The following is a 21,971-nucleotide window of genomic DNA, read 5'->3' as shown; positions in this document are numbered from 1 at the left end:
AAAAAGGGCTACAACAACAACAACCTCTGTTTGCTAGTGTATCAGTTATCCCTTCCATTATATTTCTTACATGCCAAGGAGGCCAACCGCTGGAAAATATATTACTATGGGTTTGTTTTACTAAAGAACTAGAGTTTTTTTTTTTTAAGAACCTAAGGGTCCTTTCACACAGACTTTTTTCACTCTGTTCAGCAGGACATCCATGAACAGATCCACTGCTGGATCGAAGCAGAACAGGAGAGAAAAGACAGTTTTGACAGTGGACTGTGCTGGACCAGTGATTGGCTTTAAGGGCAGCCGGATGTGAACTGGCTTGTGTCTGTTTACCATAGGCTTCCTTTGACCAGCCACGTTTAGGTACAGACCTAGACCGACTTGGAGAAAGGCAAGTGTAAACAGACACAAGCCTATTTACACCCACCGGCTCAAAGACCTGTATGGAGCTTCCGATCAGGTCCACTTGAACAACTGACAGGTGGACTTTATCGGGAAGTGCATAGATAGTTTCCTCTTGTGTGATATTCTCATGTGAAACCCTGATGATTGCCTCTTTGTTTACTGAAATCCTAAATAAAAATAAGAGAAATAGAGACTGTTCACTTTCTTAAATAGATTGGCACTGAACTTAGTAAATAGGATGAACCTGTGTTCACCTCAATCAGCCAATCATATGCTAGCATAAATACAATTTTTCTTTCATTTTCCCTTGCACACGATTTGGTATTCAATAAACACAAGTCCAAACTAAGTCAACAAAAATGTCAGTCAGCTGAATTGCTAAATAGTTTTTTTCTCAGTGCAGGTATTTAACAGTTAATAGGCAGTTGGGATTTTAAAAATATAATTTAAAAACGTATAACAGTTAGTATTTTATTATAATGTGTTTTTTCTGGAAAAAGAATGAACGAAAAAAAAAAAATAGCCTTTTTAAAGCATATACGGTAAATAATTCTCCAAATCCTCTTGTGTCTTGTTTTTGTAAAATATATTGTGATATGCAATTGTATGAACTTGTTGCTGAATTGTATTAAATGTATCCTTATTTTTTTTTTTTTAATTGTTAGTATTGTTACTTTTATCATTAATGATAATATCTATATAATATCTTGTTAATCAGCTATGATTCTAATTTAATTTCTTCTGATATTAGGCTTTATTTCACGGCAGAACTACTCTTTGGATGCTTGATTTGCTGACGGTAAATGGTAAAAATAGATATTCTCACATAATATGAATCCATTTAAGAAGAAATGAAAATGTTAGAAATCTATTTATTTGTTACTGAGCATATTAACCACTTGCCGACCACCAGCAGTACATATACTGCGGCAGTTCGGCTCTGTCCAGCAAAACAACGTAAATGTACGTTGCTTCGTGGGTCCGCGAGCGGGGGCGTATGTGCACCACCGGAGGCGCACGTGCCCATTCACCACAGGGCGAGCCAATCAGTGGGGCCGGCAGCCGCGATTGCCGCCGGGCACCCGCAATCGCTCCCTGTGGAGATAGAACGGCGGTCTGCCGTTCTAAACACGCAGACCGCTGTTCTGTCAGTAATGAACACAGGGATCCTGTGTTCCTCCCTTTTAGGAACACAGGTCCCTATGTTCATTCAGTATATACATCCCCCCCACAGTTAGCACCCCCAAGGGACACATTTAACCCTTTAATCGCCCCTGGTGTTGACCCCTTCCCTGCCAGTGTCATTAGTACAGTAACCGTGCATATTTTTAGCACTGATTACTGTAGTAATGTCTCTGGTCCCCCCAAAAGTGTAAAAAAATTTCAGTTAAGTGTCTTATCTGTCCACGGCAATGTCGCAGTCCCACTAAAAATAGCTGATCGCCGCCATTACTAGTAAACAATAAATAAATAAATAAATAAAAATTACATAAATCTTTGCTCTAGTTTGTAGATGCAATAACTTTTGCGCAAACCAATAAATATACACTTATTGGGATTTTTGTTACCAAAAATATGTAGCAGAACACCAATTGGCCTAAAATGATGAAAAAATTAGATTTGTAATTTTTTTTATTGGGAATGTTATATAGCAGAAAGTAAAATATGTTGTTTTTTTCAGAATTGTCACTTTTTTTTTGTTTATTGCGCAATAAAAATCGCAGAGGTGATCAAATACCACCAAAAGAAAGCACTATTTTATTTGGGTACAGCGTCTCATGACCGCGCAATTGTCTGTTAAAGTAACGCAGTGCTGTATCGCAAAAAATGGCCTGGTCATTAAGGGGGAAAACCTTCCGGTCCAGAAGTGGTTAAATAACTGAAAAAACCCTATACACACATATTAACATGGTTTGGTTTACTTTTGTGGGATATAGTAAACTTTGTAGTACAGGCATGATGATGAATAAAAATGATTGATGATAGATGATGATGATTATTAGGGAAAAAAATATGTAATATATACAGTAGTAGCCTGTATTACAATGTATGCTGTGTCCTGTAAAATTAAATCAACATGTATAAATTTTTTTTTTTTTTAGGTATTTACTACAGAATGTTCAGTAACAAAAAAATACATTTACATCAGATGGGACTGGTTGGTTTAGTCTGTTATAAAAAGCTGCCCACAAGCATGAAGACGGTATGGACTATCTGATTAGCCAACCCAGCATGACTTACGTATTTAGGGGGAGATTTACTAAGACTTGAGTACTCAGAATCAGGTGCAGTTGTGCATGGTAGCCAATCAGCTTCGAACCTCAATTTGTTTAATTAAACTTTGACAAAAAATAAAGTTGATTTGTTTCTATGCAAAGCTGCAGCAGATTTAGGTAAATCCCCTCTAATGTCATAGATGTATTAAATGTTTATGTCTGAATTAAAAATTCAAATGTATATAAAGCATAATGCAAGACAAAATAAAAACAGAAATAAAAACAGAAATGGTCAATATAGTGCATAATGTAAAAGGACTGGTGCGCTGCTACGGCTAACTATTGAAGTTTAAAACTCCAAATAGATAGTTATGAAATATGTGCATGTGTGAATTGCTGCTCCCACTATAATCAAGTACTCATAAACTTGAACAAATGACTAGAAATATTAATGTAAAAGTGGTGCGCTATTCGGTGTACACCTTGTGTACTATTTAAATATCCAAAATAGTAAAACATTCAATAAACCAATTCATAACCTTAAAAAAAAAAAATTGCAATGTGATGCATTTATAAACCACACACAAAGTGCCTAATGTGCACCATGTGCCAAAAATATCCACGTCAATGTGAAAAAAAACAGTGGACTCGTACATACAAAGTTCTTCTAATACAGAAAATTTTAATTTATGAGTCTCTCAAAACACGCGGTGCTTCTTCATCAGAAGTATTTGTGCTTAATGTGCAAAATCCACCTATTATCCACCTTTGAGTGCAATGTGCGCTCACCTGCTGCACAAGGGTATTGTGCGGCGTATATTGTAATGATCCACCTGTGGGGAGTCCTCAGGCTTCCCTTTAATCCTCTTAGTTCTAACCAACATATTGTTTTTGACAGGGACACTGGAGTTCATATACTACTCCTTCAGTTCTGCCAGATATGAAATCTTTTGTTGGATATTGTCTACCTGTAGTCGTAGATATAAATTGATTATGTTTTATTCCATTTTTGTTTCGTTTTGTGGCACGCAGAACATCCCTTACAGGGGAAAAAAAACCTTTTCCCTGGAAGAAAGTGATATTCTGAGTCTCTAACATTTTTAGCTATAATATCCCAAAGGGTGAAGGCTCATCGGTATACAAATTTCAGTTGTTGAGGTATTATTGAATTTAGCTGACTATCTGCTTTTAGAATGGGCCAATGTTTTCTAAACAGTTTTTAAATTTGTTTATGCTGTATATGATAGTCTAGAATGATTGGTACTAAAATGATTATTGCTTTTTTGGTCGATTTCGAATAAGTGTTTCCCAGAGTATATCAGCTACTTCCTGAATCTTTTCTGCTATAAATTCTCTGGCATAACCTCTTTCTACAAATCTGTGGCCTATCATATTTGCCTGTTTATAATAGTCTATTGATGTACTGCAATTTCTTCATAGCCGAAACAATTGGCCAATCAGCCAAGGTGCAAAATGATAGCTCTCTGTTGGTATATAGCTATTTCGATCTACACTTTTGAAAAATGTTTTAGTTGTAATGCACTTATTTTTAAGTTTAATGGTCAAATCCAAAAAGTTGATACTTGTGTTATGAAGGTCCCAGGAAAGAACATAATTCTTAGCATTCTTATTTAGATTTATCAAAAGTCATTCAGAGTGTTTTCATCTCCTGCCCAGATAATGTTTAGATCATCAATGAAACGTTTGTATAGAATCAGTTGTTTTGGGGGATTTTTGAATATTGTATCTTCCTCCCACTGTGCCATAAAAAGATTTGGGACACTTGGTACATATTTTGCTCCCATGGCTATGCCTTTTATTTCTCTATAAAAATCAGAATTGTGCCAGAAGTAGTTATGTTGAAGGCCATATTTAAGACAATGTAGTATATACTTTTGTTTTGTTCTCAAATCACTCAAATTGTCCATGACACATTTTGTTGCACTCAATGCCTCCTCATGGTTTATAATGGTGAATAAGGCAGATACATCTGCTGTAGCCAGTGTGTAATGTTAATCCCCAACTTTTAATTGTTCCAAAACCTGCATTAGATGTTTAGTATCTCTCAAGTAAGATTGTGTTTTTGTCACTAGTGGTTGAAGATACCAATCAATATATTCACCGATTCTTGCATTTACCGATTGGATTCCGTTAACTATTGGCCTTCCCAGCAGGTTCTCCTTATCTTAATGCATTTTTGGGACAAGGTATATAATAGGCACTCTACATAAATATGGAAGTAAGTATTTACTTTTTCGTTGAGAACTTTCTTTCTGAGACCCCGCTGGATCTAGTTTTCAAGATCTTTCTTATAGTGCTTAATTGGATTGCCCAATAATTTGAGGCATGTATTAGTATCGCTCAATTGTTTTTCCATTTCATCGTTGTATGCTTGCGAAGATAACACTACAATTCCCCCTCCCTTATCGGCTGCTCTTACCACAATAGTTTTCCTGTTTTCTAAGCTGTGAATACACCTCTTGATGTCTTGTGGGTCTGACATTTTCTTTATTTTAAATTTCTCCAGATCTTGTACCACCATTTTGTTAAAGACCTCCACAAGATCTCTATCTCGATTTATTGGATTAAAACTGCATGTTTTGAGAGACTCATGAAAATCTGCGCTACCTATTTTATATATACAATGTAAACAACTACAGCTTACCAATAATATTGTATAAAAATCAGGCCTTACAATCATAAAATAACCTAAAAAAATGTAAGAAAAATTCAAGAATTAACACCTAACATACACATGTGTGGGTACATATGCACACCTTTACCCTACAGGCAAGCACAGAATCCCTAAGTCTCTACAAATCTTAGGTAGTGGTGTACTCAGAGGTTTAACATGTTTAGTTAGTAATAAAGCCGACCATACACAGATCGAAATTTGGTCAGTTCAGCACTAACCAGTCAAATTATCCATCTATGGGCAGGCTGGTTGTACCAAAGTCAATTTATCGATTGACTACAGAACAAACACCCTTTTTGGTTTTTTGTTATGCAATCACTGTCCGAAGTTATAGCCCCAAGCAGTGATCATTTTATTCTAACGGTGGGGAAACCTCCCGCTTTCAGAATGCAATAGCGCTGCGGGAGGGATTCTGATTGTGTTGATGGGGGAATCAAGCAATTTTTAATTATGATTATGTTTGTTATTAAGCCCTCTACATATTTTCTTTTTATATATTGTTACATTTTTTAGGTTATATTTTTCTTGTGTCTAATGACAGCCTTGGAATTTTTCTGAAAAAAAGTTGACTTGGTGAATATTTTATAGTAATATCGTGCATTGCATAATACCCCTGAAATCTGTACATTTGTTCTGCAGGATGTCCACTTAGAAAATGCATAGTTTAGGGAATTTTAGTAAAAATTGATATCTGTACTAATGTGAAAAAATACAATAATAGACTGAGCCAGGTTGGGTTGAAAATGTAAACATAGCCTTTGAAGAGAAAAGGTTAAAAAATGGTAGTCGTTAAAGTATTTGTTAAATATACATATAAAAGAGAACACCGTTACATAAATAATAATACCAATATTTTTTTTAAAGCAACTGTCCGAAAACCTTGGCACTGTGGGTTGGTATGACCTGCTGGGTGCTATAAACCAGCCCCTGCAATGAGAGGTCTCTTAATGCAATGTTTTATCACTGGAAGCTAGAGTGGGGAAGCCTTTGATTGCAGAGAATTCTATCTATTACAGGCTGTATGAGCAGATCTGTCTGATGGTGCCTGTTTACGCCCAGCCAAAATGTCACCATAAGAAACAGTGTGGGGCATGGAGCCTGCATACAGTCCACAGCCAGCCACAGTACGCTCTACTGACACCAATGCTGGGGCACTGTATTTATCCTACTGACACCAATGCTGGGGCACTGTATTTATCCTACTGACACCAATGCTGGTTGCACTGTATTTATCCTACTGACACCAATGCTGGGGCACTGTATTTATCCTATTGACACCAATTCTGGAGCACTGTATATTTCTCACCGCTACTAATATTTGGGCTTTATATTCCTCCCACTGACACCAATGCTAGGGCTCTATATTCCTCCCACTAACACCAATGCTAGGGCTCTATATTCCTCCCACTGACACCAATGCTAGGGCTCTCTAGTCCTCCCACTGACACCAATGCTGGGGCTCTATATTCCTCCCACTGACACCAATGCTGGGGCTCTATATTCCTCCACTGACACCAATGCTAGGGCTCTATAGTCCTCCCACTGACACAAATGCTAGGGCTCTATATTCCTCCCACTGACACCAATGCTAGGGCTCTCTAGTCCTCCCACTGACACCAATGCTGGAGCTCTACATTCCCCCACTGACACCAATGATGGGGCTCTATATTCCTCCACTGACACCAATGCTAGGGCTCTATAGTCCTCCCACTGACACCAATGCTGGGGCTCTATATTCCTCCACTGACACCAATGCTAGGGCTCTATAATCCTCCCACTGACACCAATGCTGGAGCTCTATATTCCTCCACTGACACCAATGCTGGGGCTCTATATTCCTCCACTGACACCAATGCTAGGGCTCTATATTCCTGCACTGACACCAACGCTGGGGCTCTATATTCCTCCCACTGACACCAATGCTGGGGCTCTATATTCCTCCCACTGACACAAATGCTAGGGCTCTATATTCCTCCCACTGACACCAATGCTAGGGCTCTCTAGTCCTCCCACTGACACCAATGCTGGAGCTCTACATTCCCCCACTGACACAAATGCTGGGGCTCTATATTCCTCCCACTGACACAAATGCTAGGGCTCTATATTCCTCCCACTGACACCAATGCTAGGGCTCTCTAGTCCTCCCACTGACACCAATGCTGGAGCTCTACATTCCCCCACTGACACCAATGATGGGGCTCTATATTCCTCCACTGACACCAATGCTAGGGCTCTATAGTCCTCCCACTGACACCAATGCTGGGGCTCTATATTCCTCCACTGACACCAATGCTAGGGCTCTATAGTCCTCCCACTGACACCAATGCTGGAGCTCTATATTCCTCCACTGACACCAATGCTAGGGCTCTATAGTCCTCCCACTGACACCAATGCTGGAGCTCTATATTCCTCCACTGACACCAATGCTGGGGCTCTATATTCCTCCACTGACACCAATGCTAGGGCTCTATATTCCTGCACTGACACCAACGCTGGGGCTCTATATTCCTCCCACTGACACCAATGCTGGGGCTCTATATTCCTCCCACTGACACAAATGCTAGGGCTCTATATTCCTCCCACTGACACCAATGCTAGGGCTCTCTAGTCCTCCCACTGACACCAATGCTGGAGCTCTACATTCCCCCACTGACACCAATGATGGGGCTCTATATTCCTCCACTGACACCAATGCTAGGGCTCTATAGTCCTCCCACTGACACCAATGCTGGGGCTCTATATTCCTCCACTGACACCAATGCTAGGGCTCTATAGTCCTCCCACTGACACCAATGCTGGAGCTCTATATTCCTCCACTGACACCAATGCTAGGGCTCTATAGTCCTCCCACTGACACCAATGCTGGAGCTCTATATTCCTCCACTGACACCAATGCTGGGGCTCTATATTCCTCCACTGACACCAATGCTAGGGCTCTATATTCCTGCACTGACACCAACGCTGGGGCTCTATATTCCTCCCACTGACACCAATGCTGGGGCTCTATATTACTCCCACTGACACCAATGCTGGGGCTCTATATTCCTCCCACTGACACCAATGCTGGGGCTCTATATTCCTCCGCTGACACCAATGCTAGGGCTCTATATTCCTGCACTGACACCAACGCTGGGGCTCTATATTCCTCCCACTGACACCAATGCTGGGGCTCTATATTCCTCCCACTGACACCAATGCTGGGGCTCTATATTCCTCCCACTGACACCAATGCTGGGGCTCTATATTCCTCCCACTGACACCAGTGCTAGGGCTCTATAGTCCTCCAACTGACACCAATGCTGGGGCTCTATATTCCTTCCACTGACACCTATGCTGGGGTTATACCTGTATATTTCTCTGACTGACTGACACCAGTGCTGAGGCTTTTATGTTTCTCCCATTCACCTCAGTGATGGGATGCTATGTTCTCCTCACTGTCAACATGGTAAATATGAAATGTAAGTAATCTAACAAAATATTCCATGTGGTTGTAAGCATATAAACTATCCTTACCATGCCAAAAGCCCACCATGCTTGACAAAACAGTCCTGAATTTTTTACAGGGGTGACACATCCTGAAGTCCTCCAATCCACCAAATCCTCATTCTTTTTCTTGCTATCACAAGTATAATTTGAAGGGGATACTGGTTTTGTATCTGTTTTTAACTGAATCCGTTTTGCATTACATGGTTTACTTTGTATCATTTCTTGAACAGTCTGTAACAAGAATTTTATAAATCATTATACAGTTAGATATGATTATGTTTATGATTATATTTTTTTTTAAGAGTAGGACTAAATGATATGAGGATAAGAGAAAATATAATAATAATAATACATTTTATTTTATATAGCTCTTTTAAAGGTAGCTTCTCAAAGCGCTTTACAAAGAAAACAGAAGAAATACACAGAATAAATACACAGAATAAATACACAGAATAAAACAAAGGAAAAAGGGACAATTATGTGAAAGCTTGTCTAAAAAAAAACAATTTTCAGATTTGATTTGAATGAGTTTAGAGAAGATGACTCTCTGATGATCTTTGGAAGTGAATTCCAGAGTTTTGAATTAGGAGAAGGCTCTGTCCCCCATCGAGTGTAGGCGAGTAGAGGGGACACACAGAAAACCAGAATTAGAGGAGCGGAGGTTACAAGGGAGGAGTAAGTTGATAAAAGTTCAGACAGATAATGTGGTACCAAGCCATAAAGAGCCTTATAGGTATGCAAGAGGATCTTAAAGTCTATGCAAAACCTGACACGTAGCCAGTGCAAGGACTCCAGGATGGGTAATATGATTACTTGTCTCAGACCTAGTCAGGATTCTGCCTGCAGAATTTTGTACATATTGTATTCGATTATTAGTGGATTTAGATACACCAGCGAGTAGAGCATTGCAGTAGTTGAGCAGGGAGAACACAAATGTATGGATCAGCTTTTCAGCTACAGTGTATGATAGTAGAGGATGCAGCCGGACCATATTTCTCAAGTGGAAAAAAGATGTTCTGACAACATTTTGTACATGTGGATGTAGCATCCAGTGGCGTAACTAGAACTTTCAGGGCTCCGATGCAAACAATCCATGAAGGGCCCCCCTGACCCCCAGATGGGGCCCTTCCTTCCTAGCCCAGTGGCGGAACTCCAGGGCCCTTGGCAAGTGCAACGTTTGTGTGGTAGTTCTGCCACTGGTGTTGGTAGTTTTTTATTTTTTTTTTCAATTTTTCTACTATTTGTTTTATTCATTTTTTTTTATATTATTTTTTTTAATAATTTTTTTTTACAATTTTTTAGGGTGAAATATTAGGAGTCTAAACAGACCTCTGATGTTTCACCTTTGAGACATAGAAAGTAGATGGAGGACACAGCCCTCTATCTCCTTTTCTGAAGCCTCAGCTGCACACAGAACAAAATGGATAGGAATAGCTCTGTACAGAGCTTCCCTTTCATTCACATACTGAAGCGTAAGCGTACGTTAGCTTGACACTGGCAGGAACCCTTGGCTGCTTAAGTGCTATAAATACCATCTGTCTTTGGCTGCACGTCTTCCATTGTCCTTTCTTGTCTTCTGCTGGGATGGTCGCACTTTGGTTGAGGGTTACACTATGCCCTAAGCATTATCGGGTATTTCATTTGGCAAATATCTTCTTTGGTTTTTCATTCTCAGTCTACTATGTCAGGCACCTTAAAGCGGTGCCCCCTCCAAAAATTAAAAGTCAGCAGCTACACATACTGTAGCTGCTGACTTTTAATATTAGGACACTTACCTGTCCTGGAGTCCAGCAATGTTGGCACCGCAGATGATGTTTCCATCGGCTGTCGGATGCTGCCGCCACCATTGCCGGCGAGGGATTGCGCATTCGGATTGGCTCAGAGGTGGGAGAAGGATGAGGGAGCCAAACTTCCAAGGGACAGCGCCGCGGAAGTGGGTAAGGGTACCTGTCAAAAACACGTACCCCCTCCCCCCTGAAAGGGGCCAAATGTGGCACCGGAAGGAGGAGGAAGCAAATGAGAGGAAGTTCCACTTTTAGGTGGAACTCCGCTTTAAGTGTCTACACCTTCGACAGTTCTCTACCTCTTGCCATCCTGGATATGTTTTCCCTGGCATACTTTTTATTCCACTTCTGGGTTTTGGCTTCCATCTTTAGCACTTTAACACCTACTTCACACTTGGTGGGTGACACCTCATTCACTCTTCACAGCTGAGCCTTATCTCTCCCCTCTTCTCTTGGGATCTACTTGAAGTATAGTATATACACCTGGTGGCAACAATTCTACACACTGCAATGATAATATATCAATAATTTCTTAGAATTCTTTGACACTGCCAGCTATACTATTTTCAATGACACATTCGTGTACCACTACTTCTTTCAAGCCCTTCTATGTGCATTGTGGTGGTCACAGGCAGTACTCCTACAACTCCTGGTGCAGACGCCCCCTGAAAACTCCTATTCTACAGACACACAGGATTATTCCTGAGCTGATTTGCAGTTATATTAAGGTAGGAATCCCACCATTTGAGTGGGTTTGTTTCCCTCTTCCTTCCTCCTCTTTCTCCTGTATTGGGTACATTATTTGACCATAACACCATCCGTTAATTTTCTAGAGACTTGCATCTGCTCCTGAGAAAGTGGAGCTTTCTCCACGAAATGTGTCGAGCTACATGCATACAACTCTCTTTTTTATGTGCTTTATTGTTTAATCCATTATATGATTTTTTTTTCACCAATCATGGACGCATGTTAATTGTTTTTTAGACGTCCAACACAATCAGCTCCTTACCCAATGTTTACAATCTTGGTGTATTAGGGCATTACTCATTTATGATGAATATGCTTTATTACTTGTATGAATCATTATAATCATGGATAGATGAAGTATGTTTTGTTATGTTGTTGAGGCTCTGTAACAATAAAAGGTGCTCTCAACATTATGTCTATCATTGAATTTGTCATATTTCACAATATGTATATACATTAATTTATACAATGCGTATATGTACCTACCTACTGCTGACTGCATGTTAAGCACCCCGTTTCAAGTCCCAAACTCCCCTCTTTTCATGTTTCAGTTATGAATAGACAGAGTCAGTGATCGGTACAGATTATTGACTCTCCATTCAGAAACTGCTTCATCCTGACAGATCCCCTTGCAGCAGCCGGTGGGAGAGGGGAGATGGGAACCTTGGAGAGCTGTAGGATTGAGGGGTGGGGGTCAGAAAAAAGCACAGAGGGGCTGGAGAGCACACAGGGGGGAGCAGCAGAAAGAAGCTGCATAGGAAGAGCTGTGGGGGCAGTTGCCTATAAAGGAACCAATCTCTTCATTCCCCCACCTGGATTCTTCTCCTCTCCCTCCCCCAGGCATTCAGTGACTGCAGGAGGAAACTGGAGAGATGGGTTCCTCTATGCCGGTGTTTCTCAATCTTTTTCCAGTCAGGGTGCCCTTGAAAGTATTTTCAGTCTAGAGGCTTGGTTCACATTACTCCGTGTCATGGAATACGTGCAAAATTGTGCGTGTTCCTGACATGCAGACAAACACGCAGGGGTGTCATTCATTCTTAATGGTACCCCTAAACATTGGCAAACATGGTGCATTTTTTAAGCAGTGCAATTAAAGAAAAAAAAAAAAGATAAGGGATTTTTTTCCTGTGTTTCTGTGGGGGAAGCCCACTGAAATTAGTTTGCTGCCCTATACGCAGCACACAGCTGCACAGATGTGAACCAAGGGCTTGTTCATACGTGAGATTGAGGGGTGGTAAAACCACATGCTTTAGCTGTGTTTTTACTACCACCAACTGTTTCCCTTGTAGCTACAAAGGAAGCAGCTGGGGGTGTACACATGCTGTGGCTGCGGCTTAAAGTATACCTTCATGAAAATGGGGCTGCACTACAACCACCGCACAACTGTGTGCATTGCACACAGTTGCAGCATAGTGATGATGCATTTAGGGGTTAAAACAGGCGGTGAGGAGGCAACAGTTTGCCTCTTTACCGACTGCCAAATGACTCTGAAAAGCAATCTAAGCATGGGTCGCTTTTCAGAGAAATGGCATTTTCTTTGCTGGTACTATGAACAATCCGTAAAAAAAAAAATCACTTCTGATTGTATACATATAGGGTGTCAGAATTAAACGTAATGTGCATACACACACACATGCATGTAAACACACATGTACACACATACACACACATATACATACACATATATAAATACACACACATATATAAGCACACACATATATAAACACACACATACATGCACACACACACACATATGCAGGCACATACACACATAAGTACACACACACACATACATACATACATGCACACACACATATATAAATGCACATATGCACACACATATAAACACACACATGCATGCACGCACACACACATGTACACACACATGTGTACACACGCACACATATATAAATGCACATATGCACACACATATAAGCATACACATACATACACATACAGTACATAAACACACATACATACAGATTACCTAAAAAACCTAAAAAACAGCAGAGTACTGTACCTTACCTTCCTGCCGGGTATTTTACTGTAGGGGGAGGCAGAGAGCACAGTACACACTGTGCTTTCACTTTCTTAGGTGTGACCAGCTCCCACAGTGCCGATTTACAGTTCAGCTGAGGATCGAGCCCTTGCCGCTCCTACTATCCAAGCATACAAGGGGCCCCCTGCAGCATTGGGCCTGGTCACGATGGCGACTCCTGCGGCCCCTGTACGTCCACCTTTGCAAGCATCAAATATTACCCCTAGATTTTTCACTTTAGACTGAAGCTCAAGTACAGTGCCATCTATAGATAAGCTATCAGGACTGGCCTTGCATAATTGATGGGGGGTGCCAATAAGAAAGATTTCAGTCTTGTCACACCTTAAGTGAAGGAAATTATGGGCCAGCCAAGTCATTCTATCATGAATATAGTTAGATAAGAGAAAAGCAGACAAAATATTGGCAGAAAATATAGCTGTTTGCTTTTAATTTTTTTATATTTCATTAAAGTGATTGTAAAGTCCCTTCTTTTTTTTAATAACAAAAATGTTATACATACCTCCTCTGTGCAGTTGGTTTTTGCACAGAGCAGCCCAGATCCTCCTCTTCTTGGGTCTCTGGCTGAAGCTCCTAGCCCCTCCCTCCTGTGGATTGCCCCCACAGCAAGCAGCTTGCTATGGGGGCTTTGCTATGGGGGCTATGGGGTGTCCATTCAGGCACAGAGCTGCGGTTCAGCCCTGCCCCCTCTCTCTCCTGATTGGCTAACTGGCTTTGACTGACAGCCATGGGAGCCAATCAGGAGGGAGAGTCCCAGACGGCTGAGGGACTTGTTGACATCGCTGGACAGAGATTTGGCTCAGGTAAATATTAGGGGGTGCTGGGGAGGCTGCTTCATACAGAAGGCTTTTTATCCTGATGCAAAAAATGTGTTAAGATAAATAACCTTCCGACTTTACAACTCCTTTAATGAAGATGGGTGCATATTACATTGTATAAATATAGTGAATAAGTCTAATTGACTCAGGAATAAGTCACGTTTGCTGAATTTATTAATATAAAAAAGAAAATGCAGTAATACATGCAAGAAAACTCCACCTCGTAAGATCCAAATTAGGCTGCTAGACAAACACATCTCATTAAAATTCATTTTTTTAACAGACCTGCTTTAGTATGAGTTTTTTTAGTTTTATTTTTGGTAATTTTATATTGGCATCACAGGTATCACTGAAACATTCCTAAAATTTTAATGTCATCCAGTAATAGATGATGCAAAAAAGGGCTACAACAGCAACAACCTCTGTTTGCTAGTGTATCAGTTATCCCTTCCATTATATTTCTTACATGCCAAGGAGCCAACTGCTGGAAAATATATTACTATGGGTTTGTTTTACTAAAGAACTAGAGGTTTTTTTTTTTTAAGAACTTAAGGGTCCTTTCATACAGATTTTTTCACTCCATTCAGGAGGACATCCTTGAACAGATCCACTGCTGGATCAGAGAAGAACAGGACACATATTCGTTTTGACAGTGGACTGTGCTGGACCCGTGATGGCTCTGAGGGCAGCTGGATGTGAACTGGCTTGTGTCTGTTTACATCAGGCTGCCTTTGACCCGCCACGTTTAGCTCTGGACCTAGACCGACTTGGAGAAAGGCAAGTGTAAACAGACACAAGCCTATTTACACTCACCGGCCCAAAGACCTGCATGGAGCTTCCGATCTGGTCCACCTGAAAAACTGACAGGTGGACTTGTTCGGGAAGTGCATAGATAGTTTCCTCTTGTGTGATATTCTCATGTGAAACCCTGATGAATGCCTCTTTGTTTACTGAAATCTTAAATAAAAACAATTGCAACAGAAATAGAGACTGTTCACTTTCCAAAATGGATGTGCACTGAACTTAGTAAATAGGATGAACCTGTGTTCACCTCAATCAGCCAATCCTATGCTAGCATAAATACAATTTTTTTAATATATTTTTTCCCTTGCACGTGATTAGGTATTCAATAAACACAAGTCCAACCTGTTTACTATCATTCATTCTATAAAATAAACATACACTTTTCAAAATGAGTATTCATTTTCCTAAGTGAACACCCTCTGTTCTTTTAGTATTTCCAACAAAAGCAAGTATTCACTTTGCAAATAAATCTTACCAATGGGAATAGTCTCTTGAACTTTTTGACTCACCTTATCAGCAAACATATTTACTGCCAAAGTATAATTCTTCAATCCTTTCTCAGCCAAGCTATTGTGCTTCTGTACTTTTTGCCAAGTTTCCTCCCAAATTTGTCTTCGAAAAGTTTCCTCCTTACTATTAACGTATCTCTTTTCTGCAGAAACAATGAACACATACACCATACAATACAATCAACAGGATGTCAACGACATTCAGTCTCAATCTCTTATGATATTGTAGATCACCTGTAATTCCCTGTTGTAGAATGCATCAAATATGACATATTAATATGTTGAGGAAAGGACCTACCAAGAGGTCAATGGGCCCAACCATAAAATACAATCTTCTTTTACTCGCATCAATTTTTCTCTTCCTTTGTATCAACTTAACTTTAGAAGACTTCAAAAGTAAAATGTTACCCAAATATTTTAAAAATATTACCAAATCATGTTTTTCTTTGTAAACATGATACATTGGGGGGCTCTTTTCCTATCTTATCCTAGGTCTCTGTAGCTTTTAGTCACGCCATGTTTGTTGCTACAAAGTAAATAAAACATATTAATGTGTCTAATATATACAACATTATTATAATTAGGGATATTTTACAAATATAGATAAAAGGTTGATTCACTTCCATTATCCAATTTGTATTTCCATTATGTGAAAAACAAATTCCTGTTTACTTAATTCACATGACTGCACATGACAGAATATTCAGTGTGAATAGGAATTTGCTTTTCAGGTGATTGGATAATTAAAATGAATATTTACTTAATTTATTGTTCTAGTGTGAAGCAATCTGAACTCGTATTAAGGGTTCAATGCAATATTTGTAGTATTTTATGTTTTATGTACATTAGACATTTAATGTGGTTGACATTTTCAGTGTTTAATGATTTGTCGGTGACTACAACCACTTCTTAATTTTATTGATATGTATTTTAATCAGTATATTTTTTTAATAAAGTGTTTTTAAACCTATTGTATGTTTTTGTATGGCACCTTATAAGTCCCATTTATCCATATGCAAACCTCTTCTTATTTATGAGTTTGGGTTGTGGTGTGGGGTGATTACCTATCATTCTTCCAGATACTATTGTGAAATGTGGGACCAAATGGGCAATTGCATTTATCTTCTTGAAGCTGATGGGAAATCAGACTATCATATGACATTGGTGTAGCTTTGACATGTAAACTGAAGCGTCCTAATAAATCCTAATAAAGCTTCCTAATAAATTTTTCTATGCATTGTAAAATTTTTCTATGCATTGTAAAATTTTTCTATGCATTGTAAATATGAAATATTATATAAACACTTTATCTCTCTTTACTACTATTTGTGTTCTGCTTTGTACCTTTGCTGATAGGTTCTGCCATGCCCTAAGGGTTTTTTTATTTTTTTTATTTCCTCCCACTTTGGAGCTGTAGCCATTTTACAGTTTGCAATAGAATATCATAACTAACGGTAAACAAATTATCTCCGTCTACCCATTGTGTCCCATCTGGGGAGAAACTTCCAAGCTGTTACTTTTCCAATGCAAGCATGTGATTTTATGCAAAACAGACTGAAATTATTCTGAAAAAAAGGTAATTTGGCCCCTTAATATGTCCTCAATGTCAATACAGTGTTATGAAATGATGTGTTCCTATTTTATGTCCCCTCCCTCCCTATATCATTTTCGGTATATTTGATGACAGCGCATTTTTCTATGAAAGCTGTAGTTTAAGTGAAATGTTTATTTTTTTCTAAATAATAATCATTGCAGTAAAACTGAAATGACTTTCACCTACCATAATTGGTTTTCCAGACCTCCCATTCTTCATCAAGAAAATGTGCAGCTGAAGCTGCAAGAATAACTGTTGCTAAAAGCAGTAAAGTTTTCATTCTGCAGGAAGTGAAAAGTTTAGATGTCATATATTAAGAGGGGATGCCTTTTCTCCTTTAAAGTAATCATGACCTCTCGTCTACATTCACTCGAAACAACCTCTTAATCAAATTTTACAGTTTTGGGTAGATTTTTTGATACACATATGAGGGTAATCAGTAAAAAAGGTCTTTTTAGGGTGCAGATTGAATTTCGCCAAGGAAAAGGAACTGAGTGGATCAAAGGTAATGCTTGATAAGTGTTTGATAAATACCTTAAAGGTAAAGTATAGTGTATTGTCAATGGGCACATATTTTGACCTTTTTTTTACAGTGTGCATATTCTTTCATATTTTATTGGTATTGCAATAAGGCAGAAGTATACTCACCTCCCCTCTAGTAACGCAACATCTGCCACCTTCCTCCCCAGCCGCTGACATTTTCAACTGATCTTCTTTTGGGTTGATATAACTCCCATGCATGCGCAACAGTTCATTCATTCTAGCAGTGCCAAAAGTTTACACTGCTCATGCCCAGCTTTGTGTACAGAAGATCGTGGATGATCAGGTAAGGATCGTTTGTTGCAGAAGAGACATAGTGGGGTTGACTTACTAAAAGCAAATAAACTGTGCACTTTGAAAGTGCAGTTGCACTTATTTTCCCCAGAGTTTAGTGAATGCGGTGAAGCTCTGCTGATTTCCACCATCCAATCATATGTAAGCAAAAAGTGCATTTTTTTCTCCTTGCACCTGATCGGGTATTCTTTACAAAATGAAGCTTCACTACATTTAATAAGCTCTGGGGAAAATGAGTGCTGTTACACGTGCAAATTGCACATTCTATTTGCCTTTATTAAATCAACCCCACTATGTCTCTTCTGCGTTTAAAAGCCTGCTTGCACAAACATTTTCAGTTTTTCAGTTAAAGTTTAACTTTAAATATTTAAATTTGAAGATTATTAAGTAAAATCCATGGATAGGTTCATATCAGTGCAGTTCTGTGTGCTGCGTTTGCGCAGGAACAGCAGCCCATTCATTTGAATGTGCTATTACGCCTGCGTTTTTCTGCAGGAAAAAGTTTCTGCACCTTTTTGAGGTGGATGGGGGGAATTACTCCCATTGTGCTATTGTGTTGTGATGGCTGTAAGTCTTCCCCACCGTCAGAGCACACTGATTAGTGTTGCTGGCTATAGCTGGCGGCACTGACCAATCAGGAAAAACTTGAAAGGCTGATTGTATAGAAGTCAATTGGTAGATCAACTTCTGTACAACCAGCCTGCCCATACATGGATTGAAAATTGGCCAGTCTCTGCTGAATTGGCCAAATTTCGATCCACAAATGCCCACCTTTATAGTTACAGGAAGTCCAAGTCTCAGCTTCTGAATGGCTAGAGAAGCTGTTAAACAACCAGCAGGAAGCATTTAATGCAGGAGATTGAATGAAAGCACAGGGTAACCATGGTCCTTCAAATTGGGAGCTGGTGGTCTCCATAATAAAGAAGACAGCAGAGAGATAAGAACCTGGCAGGATCGAGGCAAAAAGGGAACTATATATATGTACGAAGGTTGAGACATGACCCAAAGTATAGTGATGCCACATCCAATAAAATAAGTAGAAGAAGAATAAAGGGAAAGAAAAAAAACAATCCCCCTAAGGGTAGTGGATTTGTAGGCATACACTGATTAATCCCACAAAAACGTACAATCTTGGGTAATATAAATATGGACAAAATGTATTGTTATAAAATGACATAAAAACCATCACACAGATGAATATGCACAGCCGTGCGACAATATGCTCCTAAACCAAAAGAACCCATGTGTAGTCCGACATATTGGGGTCTGTATTTAGAGACCATAAGTATGGTCGACCTTCTGTGCCTGGATCAACAGGGTTCAAATGTGCAAGTATACCCAAGGAATCACGATTCCTTGGGTATACTTGCACATTTTAATCCTGTTGATCCAGGCACAGAAGGTTGACCATACTGTGCATATGCATCTTTGTGATGGTTTTTATGTAATTTTATAATAATAAATTTTGTCCATATTTATATTACCCAAGATTATACATTTGTTGTGAGGTTAATCAGTGTATGCCTACAAAGTCCTACTACCCTTAGGGGGATTGTTTTTTTTTTTTTCTTTCATCTTATTCTTCATCTGCAAAAAGGGAACTAGTTACACAACTTCAGTATTTGGGTTTAAAGGAGTAAAGCATGTTCACTTTTCAAAGTGAATATTCACATGGCTAGGACATTTTTACTTATCTCAATAATTTAGATAAAGGTTTGCTAACGACTATCATCCAAACATATGCAATAAAAAATCATGTTTTTTAAATTTTCCTGCATATGATTGGGTATGCTTTGCAAAGCAAATTTTCACTGCATTTACTAAAGTAAGTAAACATTTTCTTGCAAAGTGAACAATTCCTAGTAAATCAGCCTCAATATTTTGTACAACCTCATTCAAATGGCATGAATACATTGTGCTTAATTTGCTAAAACAGAAGAGCGCAAAATCTGGTGCAGCTGTGCATGGTAGCCAATCAGCTTCTAACTTCAACTTGTTAAGTTAAGCTTTGACCAAAAAAAAAAAAAACAAAAAAAAAAAAAAACTGGAATCTGATTGGTTTCTATGTTGAGCTGCACCTGATTTTGCACTCTCTAGTTTTAGTAGATCAATCCCACTGCATCTGAAATGAGCCCATACACCTTTTAGTTTCTGCACAAATCTACCTAAACTTAAAAAGGAGATCCAGCCCCCCCCCCCATTAAAAAATGTAAAAGTCAGCCACTACAAATACTGTAGGTGCTGACTTTTAATATTAGGAAACTTTCCTGTCCTGGAATCCAGCGATTCCATCGGCTCTCGGGTGCTGCCACCGCTATTGCCTTGTGGCTTCACAGCTGGTTCCCTACTGCATATGCCCAAAGCGCGCTGAGCATTGTGAATGGCCCAGCGGTGGAAGAAGGAGGAGTGGGGCCGAACTTCCGGGGGACCTTGCCACATCTTGTGGCAGACAGGTCTCCCGGAAGTGGAGATGGGTACCTGTCAAAAACAGATACCCGTTCCCCCGAAGGGTGCCAAATGTGGCATCGGAAGGGAGGAGGAAGCCGATAGGCGGAGCTTCAACTTTTGGGTGGAACTCCCCTTTACGGTCTAGTACACACACATGGGCCGAATGTCGGGCGACATTGGCTGGTTTAAGAAAAAAGTATCTGACATTCGGCCTGTGTGTATAGCAGCTGGTCCGACAGAAGCAGGCCATTCAGCCGGCTTCTGTCGGGTGAGCATGATGGAAAACCAGCAGCCGACTGGCTCCCGATAAGCGCTTTCAGCCAATAGCTGAGAGTGCTGACCGGAGTGTTTTGGTGGGGGGGCAGCCCCATGTCAGAAAACAATAGAACAGTAGAAGAAATTGCTGTGCTAAAATTGGATTGTTAGTAGAGTGCCTCCAACTCATGACTCGTGTATATTAGGTTTTAGTGGAATGCACAATAATATTTGTATGTTGAGTTAACTTGGACTTTCATCATAGTTACTAAGCTCAAATCTATGAAAATCTAAACACAAAGGCAAATTTAAATACAAAGTAATTTAACACCAAAAATCTGAAATATTCATCCAAGGAACATGCATGGATAAAAAGAAACCCTGATGAAACTAAGAAAAGGACGGATGTTCACATTTTTAATTTGTAAAAATACTGAATCATCCCCAGCACAATACAAATGATGGCTACATTCAGAGAAGCTGTGACATGAATATACAATAGTTTATAATAAAGAGAGTAAAGTTTTACCTCTCGTCTTCAGTTCTGTATGGCACAAGTTACAAGTGCAATTGTGTTATTTAAAGGCAACCCTTATGCCTAGAATACATCCTGATAAGCAGTAACATCAAATCAGATTGTTGTAAGGGTTTTTTTTTTTTAATCGCCAAACCATCAAATGGAAATAAGTTATCAAGAGTTAGATCTAACTGTAATGTAAGACAAATATCTAAAATGTGTAACTGTATTTGTAGATTTATTCAATGAACCTGTAAATTCAATGCAGTGTTGTTAAGATATTATTTGTTTTACAAGAACAGGGTAGTGTGGAAATGCATTATTTACAGTAACCCCTGCAAAAAGGCACAGGTGTCAATGCATAATGCTGCTCAGTTATGGCCCCACAGGTTTACCCCCTGAAGGAGCCAATGTGAAGTTATATGACTGAAACAAGTACCAAGTTGAGATGCTTGTGGTCCATACACAAGCTGTAGTCAGAGCCACTGTGTTGGCAGTTGCTGATCAGTGTATTATGACAGCAGCTGGAGCTTTTGATAGAATACAAAATTCTGGAGGGGGGGGTGTTGTGGGCCCTGGTGGGGCCCCTGGTTGTGTCATGTAGGTTGGCCTAATTTTTTCTATTATAAATCAGGGGCTGGGTTGGTGGGACGAGAGAAGGTTGATGGGAAGGGGGAGCCTGCAGTGAGCCATCATAGACCTGTGCTGGGTAGGCCCAGAACAGGGACAAGGCAAGAGCCCATTTCAGGGAACCAACAGAAGGATTAAAAGTGGAAGTGTTGGTTGGCACCCCTGGTTAAATCTGAATT

The 21,971-nt window shown here is 39.7% G+C and overlaps 1 protein-coding gene across 1 annotated transcript in view; it reads right to left on the bottom strand.

Annotated features, from left to right (window-relative positions):
• The window catches only part of LOC309552077 (cathepsin L-like proteinase), a 38,941-nt gene extending 17,708 nt beyond the window's left edge, over positions 1-21,233 (bottom strand). The window contains exons 1-4 of the mRNA XM_082252849.1: positions 21,175-21,233; positions 17,295-17,389; positions 15,515-15,657; positions 8,824-9,027 (exon numbers count right to left, since the gene is read on the bottom strand). Coding sequence (XP_082108975.1) covers positions 8,824-9,027; positions 15,515-15,657; positions 17,295-17,388 — 441 coding nt within the window. The 5' untranslated portion in view covers position 17,389; positions 21,175-21,233. The remainder of the gene's footprint in view (positions 1-8,823; positions 9,028-15,514; positions 15,658-17,294; positions 17,390-21,174) is intronic.
• Between the last annotated feature and the right edge of the window lie 738 nt (positions 21,234-21,971).

This window comes from Pelophylax lessonae, assembly GCF_965119305.1.
Source record: "Pelophylax lessonae genome assembly, chromosome: 4".
Lineage (NCBI taxonomy): Eukaryota > Metazoa > Chordata > Amphibia > Anura > Ranidae > Pelophylax > Pelophylax lessonae.
The sequence above is the reverse complement of the archived record's forward strand: the minus strand, read 5'-3'. Positions and strand labels throughout refer to the sequence as shown.